Below are 20,422 nucleotides of genomic sequence, written 5' to 3'. Positions count from 1 at the left end.
AGATGTCATCTACTTGGATTTCAGCAAAGCTTTTGATACGGTTCCGCACAGGAGACTGGTGAATAAAACGAGAAGCTTGGGAGTGAGTGCCAAGGTGGTGACCTGGATTGCAAATTGGTTGACAGACAGAAGACAATGTGTGATGGTAAATGGAGCCTTCTCTGAAGAGAGAGCGGTTTTAAGTGGTGTACCGCAAGGATCGGTGTTGGGACCGGTCCTGTTCAATATCTTTGTGAGCGACATTGCGGACGGGATAGAAGGTAAGATTTGTCTTTTTGCGGATGACACTAAGATCTGCAACAGAGTGGACACGCCAGAAGGAGTGGAGAGAATGAGACGGGATCTAAGGAAACTGGAAGAGTGGTCGAAGATATGGCAGCTGAGATTCAATGCCAAGAAGTGCAAAGTCATGCATATGGGGAGTGGAAATCTGAATGAAGTGTATTCGAAGGGGGGGGGGGGGGGGAAAGGCTGATGTGCACGGAGCAGGAGAGGGACCTTGGGGTGATAGTGTCTAATGATGTGAAGACAGCGAAACAATGCGACAAGGCGATAGCAAAAGCCAGAAGAATGCTGGGCTGCATAGAGAGAGGAATATCGAGTAAGAAAAGGGAAGTGATTATTCCCTTGTACAGGTCCTTGGTGAGGCCTCACCTGGAGTACTGTGTTCAGTTCTGGAGACCGTATCTACAAAAAGACAAAGACAAGATGGAAGCGGTACAGAGAAGGGCAACCAGGAAGGTGGAGGATCTTCATCGGATGACGTACGAGGAGAGATTGAAGAATCTAATTATGTACACCCTGGAGGAAAGGAGGAGCAGAGGTGATATGATACAGATTTTCAGATACTTGAAAGGTTTTAATGATCCAAAAACAACGACAAACCTCTTCCGTAGGAAAACAATCAGCAGAACCAGGGGTCACGATTTGAGGCTCCAGGGAGGAAGATTCAGAACCAATGTCAGGAAGTATTTCTTCACGGAGAGGGTGGTGGATGCCTGGAATGCCCTTCCGGAGGAAGTGGTGAAGACCAGAACTGTGAAAGACTTCAAAGGGGCGTGGGATAAACACTGTGGATCCATAAAGTCAAGAGGCCGCCAATGAAGAGTGGGTGACTCGCCAGAATGATGGCTACTGCCTGGACACAATACCCTTATTCAATAAACATACACATGCTTACTGTGACTCCAACATCGCTCTAAGCTTCAACAGCAAGAGGAAATGGAAAAAAGGATTTGCACTCACAAAGAGGGGAGTAGCTGGCTTGTTACGGCGGTTACTACCCCAAACCAAATATGCCTGATACTTCACTTTCAATGCATATACAGCATAGCTCTCTGCTTCAACGACAGGGGAGAAGAATAACTGATACTTCACACATCCAGCAGAGCTCTCTGCTTCAACGGCAAGGGAGAAGAAGAAGGGTTCGCACTCACAAAGCGGGGAGTAGCTGGCTTGTTACAGCGGTTACTACCCCAAACCAAATGTGCCTGATACTTCACTTTCCATGCATATCCAGCATGGCTCTCTGCTTCAACGGCATGGGAGAAAGACTGATACATCACACATTTCCAGCATAGCTCTCTGCTTCAACAGCAGGGGAAAAAAAAAAAAACCAAAAACAAAAAACTGATGCTTCACGCATATCCTGCATAGCTTCAACGACAGGGGTGAAGAAAAAAAGGATTCGCAATCACAAAGCGAGGAGTAGCTGGCTTGTTACAGCGGTTACTACCCCAAACCAAATGTGCCTGATACTTCACTTTCAATGCATATCCAGCATGGCTCTCTGCTTCAACGGCAGGGGAGAAAAAAACTGATACTTCACGCATATCCAGCATAGCTCCCTGCTTCAACGGCAGGGGAGAAGAAAAACAACCAACAAGGGCTGTACAACATAGTCTAGGTAAAACAAATAAGCATGGGTGTAGCTTGCTTATCGCGGCGGTTACTACCCCTACTACCCCTAACTAATCAAGCTAGATATTTCACTTGGATGCAGCTCCATCACTGTTCTCTACATTAATGGTGGGGGTGGAAGGGGAATAGAACAAAGAGCTAAGAGAAATAGATAAGTATGAGAGAAAAAATGTGTGAGGCTTGCTGGGCAGACTGGATGGGCCATTCGGTCTTCTGCCGTCATTTCTATGTTTCTATGTTTCTATGTAAGTGAACAGCTAGATTGGTGGTCATTAATTTAGTCAATTTGCTGATTGGATTTGATTTAGTCACATGGTAGTCCCTTTAAATGTGAACGCTGTAGTGAACAAGCTTAGTCCACCATGTTTTGAAGCTGGCTGGGCGATGTTGTTGAAGAGATTAAGAGATTTTTCTCTTTTAGTGTGCTTGAACCCCTGATGAAGGATTTTATCCAAAATCTGGCCATGTTGGGACCAACAAACACCTAAAGAATTGAGAGTTATGAAAAGTGGGATTAACGAGCAGATAAGAACTTGGAACTGCGAAAAGCTAAGAACTTGTTTGTTTCATTGAGATCTTTCTTGTTTTAACCAAGTGTGTTTTTTAAGCAACTACAGTGCTGATACATTTTGAGATTTAAACACTATTGGAAAACAGTACAAATATAGGGCAGTATTATGAACAGTTTATTTTCCATGGTAAAAACATTTTTGTAAATCATTTCAAAATTAAAAACATTTAAAAATATGGGTGGATGGTGGTATGTTGATGATTACAACAAGTCTATTTAGGTAACCTGGATGGAACCTGTATAATAGTATTATATATGAAACTACCACCTTCTTCTCTTAAAACTTTTCTACAGGGTGGCCCATGGAAAAGTAGCTACTTTTCCATGGGCTACCCTGTAGAAGGTTTCCTTCTGATGTAAATTAACTACTCTGCGTATCATACTTTTAAGAAATTGTATATTATTATGGTTCCTCTCTTTTCTCACTCTGCTGCCCTATTCTTCCTGCTTTCCTCGCCCCCTCTCCTCCCTCTTCTCGTCTGCTCCCCTTCCCCCCTCCACGTTTTTTGTATTTTCATCCTTCTAAGTTCTTTGTAAACCGGCCTGATGTGCTTCATGAATGTCGGTATATTTTAAAAGTGTCAAATTAATAAATAAATAAATAAAAGTATAAATTTTGCATTAAAAATATTTTATATTAGATATTAATATGTAGGTTTTGATTGTGGTGTGGTATTTTGATTTACCTGCATTATTGGTTTGGGTTGGTTTGTAGAAAAAGATGACAGCAGCGTTGAAAAAATGGACCTCTATAAAAACCCTCAAAGGCTATAGAAAGAGGGGAATGAGGGGCAAGATGGCCGCTGCTAGAGACGCACGCTGAAGAGGCTCTCTCCGGACTGTGCTTTCCTTATTTTTCCTGTAAGAAAAATGCCTCATACTAAACACAAAACAAGATTAAGGGAGATTTCCACCTCCTCTCCCATTCCGGAATGTCATCAGCCACAGATAGAGTCATTCTTCATGGCTCCACTAGAATCTGCACCGGTGAGGAGGCTGCTGCAGATGCCAACACAGAGCGGGTATCAGCGCTGCTGGCTGAAGGAATATCTTTAAGTCCTGGTGCCCCAAAAACTCCTTCCCCTCCTTGTGCTGCTTCACTGATCATCCAAGCAGCTCGGTCTGGACTTCAAGATGAGGAGTCTGAAGAACAGCAGACTGAAAACGTCAATAAGGGAAGCAGGGTAGGTGCAGCAAGGAGTGTTGTGCTGCTGCTGCATTTGAGGCCCACATTCCTATACAATCCCAGAATGCTTCTGCCTTAACCAGAGCTATTGGTTTTGAGGATAGAGATATGAGCCATATAGGAGCGGGTGATATAGATCCTAGGGTAGGCCCGGTTGTTTCTCCCCCCCTGGTAAAACCTGCTGTGATAACTATGGATTCTCAATGGGCTGCCTTGATATCTCTGGAATCTGCAATATCCAATTTGACTAAGATTACCTTGGACACAAATCATCAAGTTCACACAACTGAAAGTATAGTTATTTCCCATACTACAAAGGTGGAACAACTGGAATCTCATGTTACAACGTTGGAGTCCTTTCAACATAAGTTTGTTCAATCGGAAGCTGTATACTCAAAAAAAACTGGAAAATATCGAGAACTCTTTGAAATCCTTAAATTTAAGGGTTCTTAACTTTCGTTATATAGATATACCAACACGATGTGCAAACGGTTGTCGGTATATAAAATCATTTAAATAAATAAATAAATTATGTAAAGTTGATATCATCTTATGAGATTTTCAAGTCTTAATCACATTTTGAAAATGTCTATTGAAGCATTGCCAGTAATATCTAAGATCTATTATCTTCCCTCTAAGAGGATGCTGAACTCGAGAATCAATCTGTGGATATATCACTGAATTTGATGGACTTTTTGGAGTTGTCTATAGAGACTACCATATTAAAAAGGGCAACTCTGTTAGTCTCCTTCAACTTTCCATCTGATAGAAACTCAGTATTACGGCTTATGTGAAATCGCTTACTGTTATTTCATGGTGATAAAATTTCCTTTGCCCTCCCCTCCCTTCCCCTACCTAACCCACCCGCCTGGCCCTGTCTAAACCCCCCCTTACCTTTGTCGGGGGATTTACGCCTCCTGGAGGGAGGTGTAAATCCCCGCGCGTTAGCGGGCCTCCTGCGCGCCGGGACGCGACCTGGGGGTGGGTCCGGAGGGCGCGGCCACGCCCCCAGGCCGCCCCGGGCCTTAGCCACGTCCCCGGGCCCGCCCCCGGAACGCTCCCGACACGCCCCAAAAACGCCGCGCGGTTCGGGCCCGCCCCCCCCGACACGCCCCCCGACACGCCCCCTCCGAAAACCCCGGGACTTACGCGAGTCCCGGGGCTCTGCGCGCGCCGGTAGGCCTATGTAAAATAGGCTTACCGGCGCGCAGGACCCTGCTCGCGTAAATCCGCCCGGTTTTGGGCGGATTTACGCGAGCAGGGCTCTGAAAATCCGCCCCAGAGGTATTATCAAGAGGGGCTAAGTTTGTTCTAAAATATCCCTGTAAGTGTATAGTAAAATATTTAAACTCCAATTATGTCTTTTTTGAGCCATTACAACTCTGAGCTTTTCTGGACTCTCATGCCCAAGCATCTCCTATATTAGGATTGGGGGAATGATTATGTTCTCTGGTGGGTCTCTATATTTCTTTATGAACGTGCTTCTTTTCCTATATATCACTCCATATACATCTGTCCCCTCTTTATTGCCTAATTATGAAGATAAACAGTGCACTTGCTTATTACCTGAATTTGTTTAGATGATTGCAGTTTATCTGTATTTCCCAACAAGTTCTTTCTATAAACTACAACTGAAGCGTCTTCGTCCATTACTGTTCTTTCAGGATTTCCGTACTATCCTTCAATCTCTTATTTTTTCAGGTCTCGATTGCTGCAATTCTCTTTATCTAGGTCTCCCCGATAATACCATCCAACCATTACAATTAGCCCAGAATGCGGCAGCACGTATCCTATCAGGTACTTCCATTAGAAATCACATCACTCCAATACTTCAGACTTATCATTGGTTACCAATAAAATTTAGAATAAAGTACAAAATCCTTACCATTATCCATTCACTCATCCACAACTCATCTTCCACTTGGCTTTGCTCTCTACTCCATATTTACAAACCCACTAGACGTTTGAGATCACTAACAAAAAACTTCTTAGACACCCCTTCACCTCGGCAAGCACGATTAGATATCACAAGAAAAAGGGCCTTTTCAGTAGCAGGTCCCATCCTTTGGAATGCATTGCCAGATTCATTAAGATTACTATCCAATCCAATTCACTTCAAGAAATCCTTAAAAACCCACCTGTTTCAGATTGCTTTCAAAATTACTTCAAATAAACATAAACCACTTTACACACCACATAACCATCCATTTTTCAGTTTTCCCCTTATATACCGCTATAATGTAGAAGATGGCACTTATCTTGTTTTTGTTAGGATTTAATAATTTATGAACTTGTTTTATTGTATTTTTATTTTATTATAAGATTTGTGTAATTTCTAATTATGTTATTTTATTTTTATTTTTATGATTTGTATCTTTTGTACACTGTTTTGACTAAACCTTATTTGTAAAAGCGGTATAGAAACATTTTAAAATAAATAAGTAAATAAACAAATAAATAAATAAATAAAATAAGTGGATTCTTGTTATATTTGAAAATGCTTAAAAATAAAAAATAAAAAGAAAGGGGAATAACCTCTGATTCACAAGGAAGAGTGTAAGTGCCGATATACACCTAGGGAGCTCAAAGGGGAATGGAAAGGATACCAGGCTGTAGGAATTGTGCATGGTTCACCGGAGAGTGTTACCATTGCCAAAGAAGGGCCAAATGATACAGAGATAGATGAGATTCCATTAGGGCAAAAATTGTTCAACTCCCAAGAAATGAGTGATAATGAAGAAGACCAAGAAACCCCTGAAAGATTGGAGATAGAAAGAGAGGGACAGCCCTCAGTTCTCAAGGCAGGCTAAATTATATGATAGGCTCCACAAGCACAATTAAAAAAATTGAAAAACCTGAATTAATTCAGATCCATGGTAAAAATTAAAAAAACAAACAAATTTGGTGGCTGCCTGTCTGATAAAGTCATATAAAAGTCCACCACTGGATGCTAAAAGATAAAGATAGGCCTTCAGGAATTCCATTTGATTCCAGTTGGGAAGGTGAAAATTCAGATCACGGATACTAAGAAATTATAGAAAATCACTGGGTCACCACCAGAGTGAGAGCCATAGCAGTCCAAACTAGCTAATAAGCCTTGGCAACCCAGTTCCCTGTGTCAAACTTGTCCCAAATTTTGAAGAAAAGTACATGCTTCATCAGTGCAGAGCACTGCCGCTGAACTTGTCCTTGATTATGTATTTCAACACTGAGATTCAGGTGATAAGAACATAAGAACATAAGAAAATGCCATACTGGGTCAGACCAAGGGTCCATCAAGCCCAGCATCCTGTTTCCAACAGTGGCCAATCCAGGCCATAAGAACCTGGCAAGTACCCAAAAACTAAGTCTATTCCATGTAACCATTGCTAATGGCAGTGGCTATTCTCTAAGTGAACTTAATAGCAGGTAATGGACTTCTCCTCCAAGAACTTATCCAATCCTTTTTTAAACACAGCTATACTAACTGCACGAACCACATTCTCTGGCAACAAATTCCAGAGTTTAATTGTGCGTTGAGTAAAAAAGAACTTTCTCCGATTAGTTTTAAATGTGCCCCATGCTAACTTCATGGAGTGTCCCCTAGTCTTTCTACTATCCGAAAGAGTAAATAACCGATTCACATCTACCCGTTCTAGACCTCTCATGATTTTAAACACCTCTATCATATCCCCCCTCAGTCGTCTCTTCTCCAAGCTGAAAAGTCCTAACCTCTTTAGTCTTTCCTCATAGGGGAGTTGTTCCATTCCCCTTATCATTTTGGTAGCCCTTCTCTGTACCTTCTCCATCGCAATTATATCTTTTTTGAGATGCGGCGACCAGAATTGTACACAGTATTCAAGGTGCGGTCTCACCATGGAGCGATACAGAGGCATTATGACATTTTCCGTTTTATTCATCATTCCTTTTCTAATAATTCCCAACATTCTGTTTGCTTTTTTGACTGCCGCAGCACACTGAACCGACGATTTCAATGTGTTATCCACTATGACACCTAGATCTCTTTCTTGGGTTGTAGCACCTAATATGGAACCCAACATCGTGTAATTATAGCATGGGTTATTTTTCCCTATATGCATCACCTTGCACTTATCCACATTAAATTTCATCTGCCATTTGGATGCCCAATTTTCCAGTCTCACAAGGTCTTCCTGCAATTTATCACAATCTGCTTGTGATTTAACTACTCTGAACAATTTTGTGTCATCTGCAAATTTGATTATCTCACTCGTCGTATTTCTTTCCAGATCATTTATAAATATATTGAACAGTAAGGGTCCCAATACAGATCCCTGAGGCACTCCACTGTCCACTCCCTTCCACTGAGAAAATTGCCCATTTAATCCTACTCTCTGTTTCCTGTCTTTTAGCCAGTTTGCAATCCACGAAAGGACATCGCCACCTATCCCATGACTTTTTACTTTTCCTAGAAGCCTCTCATGAGGAACTTTGTCAAACGCCTTCTGAAAATCCAAGTATACTATATCTACCGGTTCACCTTTATCCACATGTTTATTAACTCCTTCAAAAAAGTGAAGCAGATTTGTGAGGCAAGACTTGCCCTGGGTAAAGCCATGCTGACTTTGTTCCATTAAACCATGTCTTTCTATATGTTCTGTGATTTTGATGTTTAGAACACTTTCCACTATTTTTCCTGGCACTGAAGTCAGGCTAACCGGTCTGTAGTTTCCCGGATCGCCCCTGGAGCCCTTTTTAAATATTGGGGTTACATTTGCTATCCTCCAGTCTTCAGGTACAATGGATGATTTTAATGATAAGTTACAAATTTTTACTAATAGGTCTGAAATTTCATTTTTTAGTTCCTTCAGAACTCTGGGGTGTATACCATCCGGTCCAGGTGATTTACTACTCTTCAGTTTGTCAATCAGGCCTACCACATCTTCTAGGTTCACCGTGATTTGATACATTAATTTATCTGATGATGTATTGCAGTGCTGAGAATCAGATGAGATAGTAATGGATCTGGTGATGAAATACAGTACTGAGATAAAGATGAGGTATTATAGGATTGGGTAGCTTGCTCTTCAGAGAAGGGGTAAAATTTCTGATGGTACTTTGCCCTCTATAAAGTTATTTCTGTTGGTATTCTAGCCCCAAAGCACCCACATGATGAGTGCTTATGCTTTGTGTGTACTAGTGTGCTACTAATATAGATTTCCTGATTGTCAGCATAGCAGTAACTTGATGCATTTATCTGTTTCCTGAAGTGGTATTGCTATAATAGTGATTTCCTTTCTCTTTAGCTAAAGATGTAATCTTGTGGTTGATGTAGAATTGGTTGTACTCTTTATTTCTTACAGCAATATATAACTTTAAAGCCACTGGAGTGCCTCAGCTGTCACTGCAGATTGGAGATACCGTCCACATCCTGGAGTCTTGTGAAGGTAAGACAGCAAAAAGCATGACTTTATGGTTTAAAGTAATTTTGTGCTGTTTCTTCAAATAATCTTTTGGCTATTTACCCTGATCTTATAATTTTGTTCTGAAATTCTCTCATATCTTAAATAAATAGTATAAAAAATTCCTAGAAATATATTTTTTTGTATCGATAAGCTCAATATTTGGATTGGAATGCATAAAAACAAACTTGCCAGTCAACAACTGAACACCAATATACTGTACTCTGATAGTATATAGGTTAGTTTATCTTCTGGGTACTGTGCATGAAGGATTCCAAAAAGGCTAGATTAACCTGCATGGAGCAACCATAATTATACAGATAACAGCAGTAGTACAGCTGCATCAGGATTCTAAGAAGGTTGGGGAAACCTGTATGGAACAACCAGTGTTGCAATCCTAACACTGAGTTTGGAATGGCCAGATGTTCAGACAGTAGCTTAGCTAAGTTTATGTTACGCCCGTCGGTCACAGACGGCTGCGACCGTTGTTGCTCACCTTCTTCTTTACAGCTTTGACAAGACTTGCGGCCTCCACCAGCTGTCGCCGGCCTGCCTACCGTTCCTGGGCCTCCCTGGACGCCGCGGACGCTGCTGACTGCCATCTTACCCTCGGAATCCCTTAGGCGTGCGCACAGACTAGTCTTAACTTCGGGGGCGTCCCCTCCAGATGTCGTCATCCTTCCAGGACATTTAAGCAGGCTGGCCCTGCCTACCTACAATTTGGCAACGAGTTCCCTCATTGCTGAATCCGCTTCGCTCACTATGGACTTCCCATTCCAGTTCCTGCTCCTTTGGCGTGAGATGCTCTGGGTGCCTGCTCCTTGGGGGCCCTTCCTCGTCTTTGGCTATCCGCTCCTCAGATGGCCTTTGCCTTGGACTACTGCTTGCCCCGTTTGCCGGGGCTTCTCCTGGAACCTTCGCTACTGTGAGTACCTCCGCTCTACGGACCACTACCGTACCACCTCTAGTGTGCAACCCTCATTGGTGTATCCCGCGCTGTGGGCCACTACCGTATCATCTCTTCTGAGGACCCCTCACTGGTGTGCCCTGCTCCATGGACCACTACCGTATCATCTCTACTGTGGAGTCTCATCGGTGTACCCCGCTCTGCGGACCATTGCCGTATCTTCACTATAGAGGTATTCCCCTTGGGTATACCCCACCGCACAGACTCTGTGACTTTCTCCTGCACTCCCCACTTCATGGGCAGTGGCTCTCTATCTCTCTAATAAAGACTCCATTCTACAGCTGTGTCTGACATCCGCTGAGACCTCGCCTCCCGATGGTGAGGCTCACAGGGCTCCTCCCTATGGGCAGTACCATCTCTCACCTCGGCCCAGGGCCTACATACATACAAATCCTAACAGATTGCCAAGTCCATGGACCCGGCACAAGTCTTGGCGATTCAGGCCATCCGTGGCCTGGTCCAGCGAATTTCAGAGCAGCAAAAGGTATTAGAGGCTTTGGCTAATGCCATAAATCAATTGAGTAATCGGCTGGACTCTGTCCCACTGCCTGTCAAGCCAAGCCTTGCTTCACATGTGTCACCGTTCCGGCCTCCAGTGCCTGCAGCACCTCCTCTTTTCGCAGGTGAACCCTTGTTGTGTAGGGGCTTCTTGAACCAGTGCAGCATGTACTTTTCCTTTTAACCTGCATATTTCCCCGATGTAGTTTCCAAAACTACATACATCTTGTCCCTCCTGGACAGAAAAGCCTTGGCCTCTTTGGGAGCGAACGGATCCGATCCTTAAGACTTGCCGGGCTTCCTCAACCTATTTCACTCCGTATTTGACGATCCCGGTCGCAAGACCATCGCCAGATCTACGCTTCTGCATCTACAACAAGGTGCCAGGTCACTGACCGATTATGTCATCGAGTTTAGGACTCTCTCCTCGGAATTACACTGGGATCTGGGCTGACTGCGTGCCATATTCCTAAAAGGTCTAAGCTCACACATCAAGGATGAATTAGCAGCACGGGAACTCCCTGAGGCATTGGATTCTCTCATCGACCTTGCCGGTCGCATTGATCGCCATCTGTGAGAGCGATCGCACGAGGCTAGGGGATCCAAGAGAATGTCTTCAGATATCTAGAGCGTCTCAAGCCAAAGTAGCAGGAACTGGAACGGGAATTCCGTAGTGAGAGAAGTGGATTCAGCAATGAGGGAAGACGTTGTCAAGTCGTAGGTAGGCAGGGCCAGCCAGCTTAAATGTCTTGGAAGGATGACATCATCCGGAGTTGACACCCCCGAGGTTCCCGCCATGACATGCTTAAGACTGGCCTGTGCGCACGCCTAGGGGATTCCAAGGGCAAGATGACGGTTGGCAGCGTCCGCGACGTCCAGGGAGGCCCAGGAACGGTGGGCAGGCCGGTGATAGCTGGCAGAGGCCGCAAGTCTTCCCAACAGAGTCAAAGCTGCAAAGAAGGAGGTGAGCAACAGCGGTCGCAGCCATCTGCGACCTACGGGTGTAACTGCCTGTTCCTAGCTTTGTCTGCCCTGCCTACTCCTGTCTTGCCTGCCCAGCCTGCCTCAGCTCTATCCATCCCTCTTCCTCTTCCTTGGATAATACCTGGTTTTGACCCTTGCCTGGACTCTTGATACACCTGATTGCTGCCTGCCATTGATCCTTGCCTGTTGAGCCTCCTGACCACTGCCTGCCTACGACCCTAGCCTGGCATTGGACTACATCCCTAGTCATCAGCAGAGACCCTTGCCTACGACCTGCCAGCCCATAGGTTTAACTTAAGGGTAAAGTGGGGTGGTAATGGTGAAGCTCCAGACTGGGTCTGTCTGCTGACGGTGAGATCTGCAGGGCTCTTCCCTGCAGGTTGAGTCAATCTCACCCCAGCCCAAGGGTCCACAGATACAACACTTATCTGGCTAAATTCTAGCTGGATGAGAAGTGGGGGGTGCAGGAGGCATTCTGGGGAGGAGCGGAGTTAGCCTCCTAAGTTAATTGGCTAACTCCGATATGTGAAGTTAGCTGGTTACCTTCTGCGGCTAACTTTGGTCGGGGCTGTATGGCTGAATATACCCTGCTAATTAGTTGGTTATGTATAACTGGCTAAGTAGCACAACAGCTGAATATGGACCTCAGAAATACAACAAAATGAAAAGAAAGTTAGTAGATTTTTTAAAAAGGTTCTGAAGATAGACTCTGTGGTAGTTAGCACTTCCTACTCTTAAATCTACCTACATAAAAGCCAACCCATTATGTTGTGTGGCAACAGAACTAATCCTTAGCTAACTCTCTTCTCTTCTGTCTGCACCCAGAACATTTGTATTCTACCTCAGAGCCTTAACACAAAAAAAAAAGGAATGGAGAATAAAACAGAACAAATTATATTGCCTCTGTACAATCCATGGTGGTGAGAAAAATGATAACGGGAATGATGAGAAGCTGCAAAGGAAGGGCTCTTCAACTAAGAGGATACATGATGGAAGTTTATAAAATCATGAGTGAGGTGGAATGTGTAAACAAAGGACAGTTATTTACCCTTTCAAATAATACTAAAACAAATGGACACTCTATGAAACTAACAACTAGCAGATTGAAAAGAAATTGCAGAAAGTATTTTTTTTTCACTCAGCACACTATTAAGCTGTGGAATCTGTTTCCAGAGGGCATGATCAAGGCTACCAGCATAGTAGGGTTTAAAAAAGGTTTCAACAAGTTCCAAGAGGAACATTATTATTCAGGTAGACTAAAGAAAGCTATTGTAATCCCTGGGAGTAAGAGGTATTAGATCTACTTTATGAGATCTGTCAGGTACTTGCAACCTGGAATGGCAACTATTGGAGACAGGATGCTGAACTCAATGGACCTTGATCTGACCCAGAATGGCATTTCTTATGTTCAAATGAAGGAGCCAATGTACTAAGATCCATGGTAAAAATCTCCACTAAAAATTCAAACATATTTTTTAAATTACCATGCTAAAATGTAATTTTATTGTCGATGTAATAAATTAATGAGAAGCAGGGTGCACAGTAATTTAAAAAAATCTGTACTAGTTACACAGGAGAACTGCTCCTCAAAACTTGTAAAGATATCCTGCAAAATCAGCTTTAATTGAGCATATATTCCCCTAACAGAAGGATGATTGCCAGGGAAAGTGGATGACATAAAAAAAGGGAAGTCAGGATATAAAAGAATATTTTCAACCACATGTGTGTGTGTGTGAAAGAGTATGAATATGTGTGTAAGAGAGGGAGCCTTTGTGTATTAGAGCGTATGTGTTTGAGAGAGAGGGAACCTGTGTCTGTGTGAGAGAGCATGTATGAATGAATAACAGAGAGGGAACGTTTCTGTGAGAAGGAGGGAGCGTAGAATAAGCATGTGTACATGAGATGGAGCATGTGAATGAGAGACAGCATGTGTGTAAGAGTGAAGAAGCATATGTATGAGAGCATGTGTGTACAAGAGAGAGAAAGCGAGTTTGTGAGAGCATGTGTATACGAGAGAGAAGTGTGTTAGTGTGAACATGTGTGAAAGAGAGAGCATGTGTGTGAGTGAGAATGAACATGTGCATGCATCTGTGTGTATGATAGAGAGGAGAAAGTCTGAGTACCCTCCTCCCAACCTTGCTAATCCATGGCAATCTCTAGGCGACTAGAAATAAAAAATTCCCAGGTATAGAGAGTGGGGCAATTTTAAATCTTTATTAGTGTTAATTGTTAATTGCTATTTGATGTGTCTGATGTTTTGAAATTTTTTTTTGTTGTTTGGGAAATTTAAAAATAATTTATATTCATTTTAAGTTAATGGATGTTGTTATTTTTATGTTATTATTGTTACATTATTATTATATATGTCAGTTTTGAAATATTTGTTTTATTAATATGGTTTTACTATTATTGATATTTTATATTTCTTGTTTTGTATTTGATGTTTTATGAGGACAGGTGATGTTTCTGCATACAGAGTCTGGCTTCTTGCGGTTTCCAGTTCAGTTTTTATCTGCATGTTTGTATTTCTACTTTTCATCTCTGTATTCTGAATTTGGTGAGGGTCTGTGTTACTTAAAAGGTTCTTCTGTCTAGAGATGCAACTGACATGCATGTCTTGCATTCTGCAATAATAGTGCAAATGTTTGCACACTTGATTTATGAATGGGCGTGTCCAGTCTCTGGTGACAGGCAGGTGTGGAAAGAGCCATTGGACCCCTGCCAAGATCAAACTAACAGGGTGGTTTCCCTGTCGTAGATGATTTTCTTCAAAATAATTATAATTAAAAAAAAATACCATGATTGGGGAGAGGGCTGAGAGGGAAATATATGCACCAAACCTCTCTCCACATCTCCCTTTTAGTGATGTGAGCCTATCTCAAATATCCCTCTATCCCCTTTCTCCACCTTTGTCTCACTCTCTGTCTTTGATCCACAATCCATCCCAACCAGTCTCCCTCTCACTCCATCAGTCCATCCCCACAAGTCTTTCTCTCTCTCTGACCCTCCACCAGTCCAGCCCTACAAGTTGCTCTCTCTCTCACCCTCCACCAATCCAATCCAACCAGTTGCTCGCTCTCTCCCTCACCAGTCCATCCCTGTTAGTCACTTTGTCTCACCCTCCACCAGTTCAGCCCCACCAGTTGCTCTCTCTCTCACTCCACCAATCCAGCTTTGCCAGTTACTCTCTCTCTCCACCAGTTCATCCCTTTCATTTGCTCTCTTTCTCTTTCTCCACCAGCCCACTCCCTCCAGTTTGTCTCTGTCCCTCCACCAGTCTGCCTCTTTATCCCACCTCGCAACTCTCTCTCTGCAGTCCATTCCCTCCGGTCGCTCCAGATCCAAATAGATCAAGCTATGTGGCTGCCTGTAGTTCACTACATAAGTTACTGAATATGAGTACATTCATGCACATTTACAACTGTGCTTTGCAAGTATATGTATTCAATTTATATCAGTAAGCATTATTTTTAATAAGTTTTATTATTATCAATGAGTCTGGTGTGTATATATTTCTTTGTTGTTATATTAATAGCTTTTCTATATATGGCACATAACTGCAGGTAGCATGTGGGAGTCCCGAAAATATTTGGAGATTGAAAAGGAGTCCACACTCCTAAAAAGGTTGGGAACTTCTGCCATATCTCTGCCATGGAAAACAATACATTCTAATATTGTTAGACTTATCAGCAGTCTTTGACACAGTAAACCATAAAATTCTACTAAAAAGACTAGAAGAGATTGGTCTACACAACGAAACAATAAACTGGTTCAGCTCATATCTAAAAAATAGGTTCTTTCAAGTTCAGATCAACAACACATTATCAGACAAATTCAATCTTGAAACAGGTGTACCGCAGGGATCAGCCTTATCCGCAACCCCTTTTAACATATACATGCTTCCATTATGCCATCTACTAGCAGGATTAGGAATCATACATTACATCTATGCAGATGATATTCAATTAATTCTGCCAATCGACGACACAATAGAAACAACATTAACCTAGCTAACATGTACCTAGACATCATAAAACAACTGTTAAACCAAATGGAACTAGTGAATTTCTACACTTAGAAAGAAAAAATATCAAAATCATTCAAACCCCAATTATACTAAAAAACAACCAGAAAATAGAACTAGCGGAAAAAGTAAGGAACCTTGGAATAATAATGGACCCCGAAATTAATCTAAAACAACACATATCGCTAAAAGTAAAAGAAGGCTATGCTAAACTCATGATCCTCAGAAAACTTAAACTGTTACTAACTCCTGCAGATTTCAGAACAGTGCTTCAGGCACTAGTTTTCACTAGTACCGATTACTGTAATGCACTTTTTCTAGGATTCCCAAATACAACAATAAGACTACTTCAAATTCTACAAAACACAGCAGCGAGAATACTAACTGGAAAAAGAAGAAGAGACCATATAACTGAAACTGGCCGAACTTCCCTGGCTACCCATAGAACAAAGAATAAAATACAAAGCACTATGCACCATACATAAACTAATACATGATGAAAAAGCGGACTGGCTAAACACTGCACTACGGGTACACATACCACACAGGAACCTTCGTTCAGCAAGCAAAGCTCTCTTAACCATTCTCTCAGTCAAGACAGCAAGACTAACCCAGGTAAGAGAAAGGGCATTGTCTTTAGCAGGGTCCACATTCTGGAACACAATGCCTTTGGACACCAGATTGCAGAGAGACCCCAAAACATTCAAGAGAAGTCTAAAGACATGGCTTTTTAAACAAGCCTTTTATAAAGAGACCAGAGAATAGAAAATACACTGGAATAAATAGAAGAGCACCGGCACACAGCACTATTCTCATAAATGTGCATTACAATATTTTAACAAATTGAGTACACAATGAATGTAATAATATAACACAGTAAATGTGATTTTTTTGACCTGTAAAAGTACCTTCTAGGTACACCTGGCCAGAATCTACATCACTAAACATTTGTACGCATTTTTATGATTTAATGTAACCGAAACTTAATGGCACCTGTTAGAATATACTATAGTACGCTTACTCCAAACTTATGTGCCTACATGTAAACCGTTGCAATGGTATATAACTTAGCGACGGTATAAAAAAGACTTTAAATAAATAAATAAATAAATATCAACTCCCCGGGTTTGAGATGTGGTGCTGGTGGCCAGCTTCTTTTGTCTGCTTGCTTCTCGTATTTTCTCTGTGGCCAAAGCAAGGAGTTGACAGGTCTTTAGCCACAACTCCTCAAAATCTTGGATCATGACTGACTTCCACGCATGGAACTGTTACCAGTATAGGGAGTGGCACTTGAGGATGCTTGCCATACATGATCCGGAATGGAGATGACCTCGTGGAGTCTCCAACATGATTGTTACGGCAGAATTCTACCAAGGGAAGGAGAGATGCCCAATCATTCTGACATTGTTTATGTAGGATCTCAGAAAACCCTTAAGGATTTGATTGGTTCTCTCTCTCTCTGTTCATTACTTTGTGGGTTGTACATGGAAGAGAAATTCAATGAAATTCTATACTTCTTGCACAGGTTTTTCCAGAACCATGCTACGAATTGCATCCCTTGTGTTACGATCCCCCCTGTTGCTGCGCTACAGGAGGTATCTCACCTTTCCACCGGAGGCCGCTTCGAAGCCAGGGCCTCGCCTGTGTAACATCCAGGATGTGCTCCAGGGCCTGGGAGGCCTAGCTGTTCCTGAGGCCTGCCTGTGGCTTGCTGGCTGGGTTTGGACTTCCTGGTTCGGCCACGCCCTTCTCCCTAGGGGCCGGCCCGCAGCTCTCCATCTCAGTTATAGGGCCAGCGAGGGGTGGTCCAAGTGAACTCCTCCCAGGGAGTTGCCCACATCAGCTGTATAAAAGGACTTCCTCTTCAGTTCCGTTTTGCCTTTTGGATTGAGCATTACAGTCGTCTGTACCTCTTCCTCGATCCAGGTCCTCCGTGGTCTTGCTTGCTTTGATGGCTCCTTGTCCTGTCTCTGCCTTGATGTCTGTTCCTGATGTTGCCTGATGTCTGTTCCTGATGTTGCCTGATGTCTGTTCCTGATCCAGTGCCTGATCCAGTTCCCGACTTTCCTTCCTGCTTTAGGCTGCCAGGAGTGCAGCAACCTACCCTTCCTTGACTGCCAGGAGTGCAGTAACCCACCGCTTCCTCTTTCCTGCATGTGTCCGCTCCCGCGATTGTAGGACAGGGTGGTCCGTGACCAGTATGCACATATCCTGCTTCAGCCCTTGCCTTGATGTCTTGCTTCAGCCCTGTCTTGGATGTCTGCTTCAGCCCCCGTCTGATGTCTTCAGTTTGCTAAGGACTCTGTCTGCCCTCGCCTCTGTCCGGCCTGCTGCCCTATGCCGTACCCAGCGGCAGGTCCGAAAGGGCTTGGAACAGTTGGAGGACCGTTCATCAATCAACATCCCAGTGTTGGTTGCTATGGGCGTGCAGGTCCGGCTGAGGGTCAGACTCCGCTCCTTATCCCCTGCTTCTGTTCCTGCCTGCCTCACCATGCCTGCATTGGCTCACCTCCCACGGTGTGGCTTGGGGCTCCCCCTTGAGTCTTGCCGTGGCCCAAGGGCTCACCACCTGCTATGGAAGCGACCGCGCTTCACGTGCGCTCGGTAACACCTCGATCAGAGAGAATGTGTTCCAGTAAGCCGTGGAGACGGAAGATGTGTTGAAGGCATATTTGTTTTAATATGTTTTCTTTTATTATCTGTTTTATTGCTTTTAATTTTGTCTTATGTTATATTGTACCCTGCTCAGCAGGAGATTCTCTTTATGAGCAGTCTATAAATGACTGTAAATAAATAAACAAAAAAGAGATGAGCCAGCCCTGGTGCTGAGGGAAGTCCAGGAAGTGGTATAAAGTGAGCAATCTTTTTAACAGATCCACCACAACACAAATGGAAGTACAGCCATTAGAAAAAGGTGAGTGAAGAAATTCATGGCCACATGGATCCAGAGTTTCTCAGGAGCTGGCAATGGCTGTAACAGCCCCCAAGGGCACAATTGGAGCAGGACTCCACATGGCACCACACATCCTGCCTTACTTGAGACCACCAATAGTGGCAAAGAAGCATTTCCATTGTTTTGGCGACCCCAGGGTGGCCTGCCAGATAGAAGTTGTCATCCCATTTAATTACTTTCTCCTGCAGGCATTGGGGGACCACCATCTTCCTTGGCGGAACAGATACTGCCGCAGTGACCAGGTTTCTTGCTGGATCAATGATGTGGCAATGGGTTCTGTGAAGTTTTCTGTCTCAAAGGACCATGAAAGGGCATCAGCCTGCTGGTTCTTCTCTGCTGGTCAGTACCTGAGTTCAAAGTCAAATTGGTTGTGTCTTTTAAAACCAAAAGTTAAATAAAAGTCAAAATGGTTAACGAATAAAGATCATTGGGCCTGACATAGGTTTAACCACTGGGCTTGCTGGAGATACTGCAAGTTTTTATGATCCATAAAGATTGTGACTGAGTGTCTAGCCCCTTCCAACAGATGGGGCCAATCCTCCAGGGCTAGTTTCACTGCTAAGATACAGAGAGGTCACACAAAGATGTGAGTTTTGAATTTTATCGAAATGGGGATGTACCTGGAGGAATAAGAAGACTGGGAGAAAATGGGGGAGGTGGAACAACAGTGGGCTAAATTAAAAGGAGCATTTACAAAGGTAACAAATCAATATGTTAGAAAAGTAAACAAAAGTAAGAGGAATAAGAAACTGATCTGGTTCTCAAAGCAGGTGGCTGAAATAATAAAGGCAAAAAGAACAGCAAGAAGTATAAAAGATCTCAAAAAAAGGAACACAGGGAAGAATATCTGAAAGTGAGGGAGATGAAGAAAGAAATCAAGAAAGAAAGGTGAGGCGGAAGAAAGTATTGCCAAAAAGGTAAAGTGAGGTAGCAAAACATTTTTCAGATACATCAAAGAAAGGAGGAAGTACTTAAGTGGTAAAGTGAAATTGAAAGGTGACAAGGAATAACGTGTGGAGAGAGATGAAGAAATGGCGTAAATATTAAACAAGTACTTCAGTTCACTGTTTACTAAAGAAGAACCTGGAGAAGGACCCTCACCTGGAAAGATAAAACCATAGATGAGGGTGGAGTAGACAAAACTCCATTTACAGATGGAAGAGCAAAGAAAACTCCAAGTGGACAAGGCCATGGAGCTGGATGAGGTACATTCCAGGATACTGAGGGAGCTCAGAGATGTGATGGTGGGTGTTCTGGGTTCAGACCGTGCACACAGGCATTCTGTCCAGGGGCTCTAACCTGGGGGGCTAATCTTACTGAGGACTATTCTGGAGGTTACCTGAGGGGCTTATCGCCTACTTGCACACAGGACTACCTCGGGGCTTACTCAATATAAACACACACTTTATTTATTTATGAACTTTTATTTACCAACGTTCATAAAACACATCACGCCGGTTTACAATGAACTGAAAAAATCGGAAAATTACAATGAACGAGGAAGGGGGAAAGGGGGGCAGGCTAGAAAAAGGAGGAGGCGGGGAAGGGAACGAGAGAGATTAAGAGGAGAAATACTAGGAACGCAGAAAGGAAAAACAATTGAAAATCAGATTAAGTGGTTATAAAAAACTGCGATTGTCATATCCCAGTATAGAGGATAGATAATTCAAACTATGAGAACAATTGAAGGCTATATACAATTGAAGGCTATATACAATGAAGGCTGTGTACAGTTGAGGGCAGAGCTGAATTGAAGGCTATATACAATGAAGGCTGTGTACAGTTGAGGGAAGAGCACAAGTAATACCTGTGGTAACTAAAAGGCGATTATACAGTGATACAAAATTAATAAGACACAAAAGTAGGGGACGAAGTAGTGGGGGGGGGGGGTGAGGGGCA

General features: G+C 43.1%; 1 protein-coding gene across 1 annotated transcript in view; it reads left to right on the top strand.

Moving 5' to 3' along the window:
• Positions 1-20,422, top strand: part of LOC115079628 (dedicator of cytokinesis protein 2-like) — a 991,955-nt gene that overhangs the window by 36,750 nt on the left and 934,783 nt on the right. Inside the window, 1 exon segment of the mRNA XM_029583335.1 lies at positions 8,999-9,082. Coding sequence (XP_029439195.1) covers positions 8,999-9,082 — 84 coding nt within the window.

Source organism: Rhinatrema bivittatum, chromosome 18 (assembly GCF_901001135.1).
Source record: "Rhinatrema bivittatum chromosome 18, aRhiBiv1.1, whole genome shotgun sequence".
Lineage (NCBI taxonomy): Eukaryota > Metazoa > Chordata > Amphibia > Gymnophiona > Rhinatrematidae > Rhinatrema > Rhinatrema bivittatum.
Note: the sequence above shows the minus strand (reverse complement) of the source record. Positions and strands in the feature narration are given on the sequence as shown.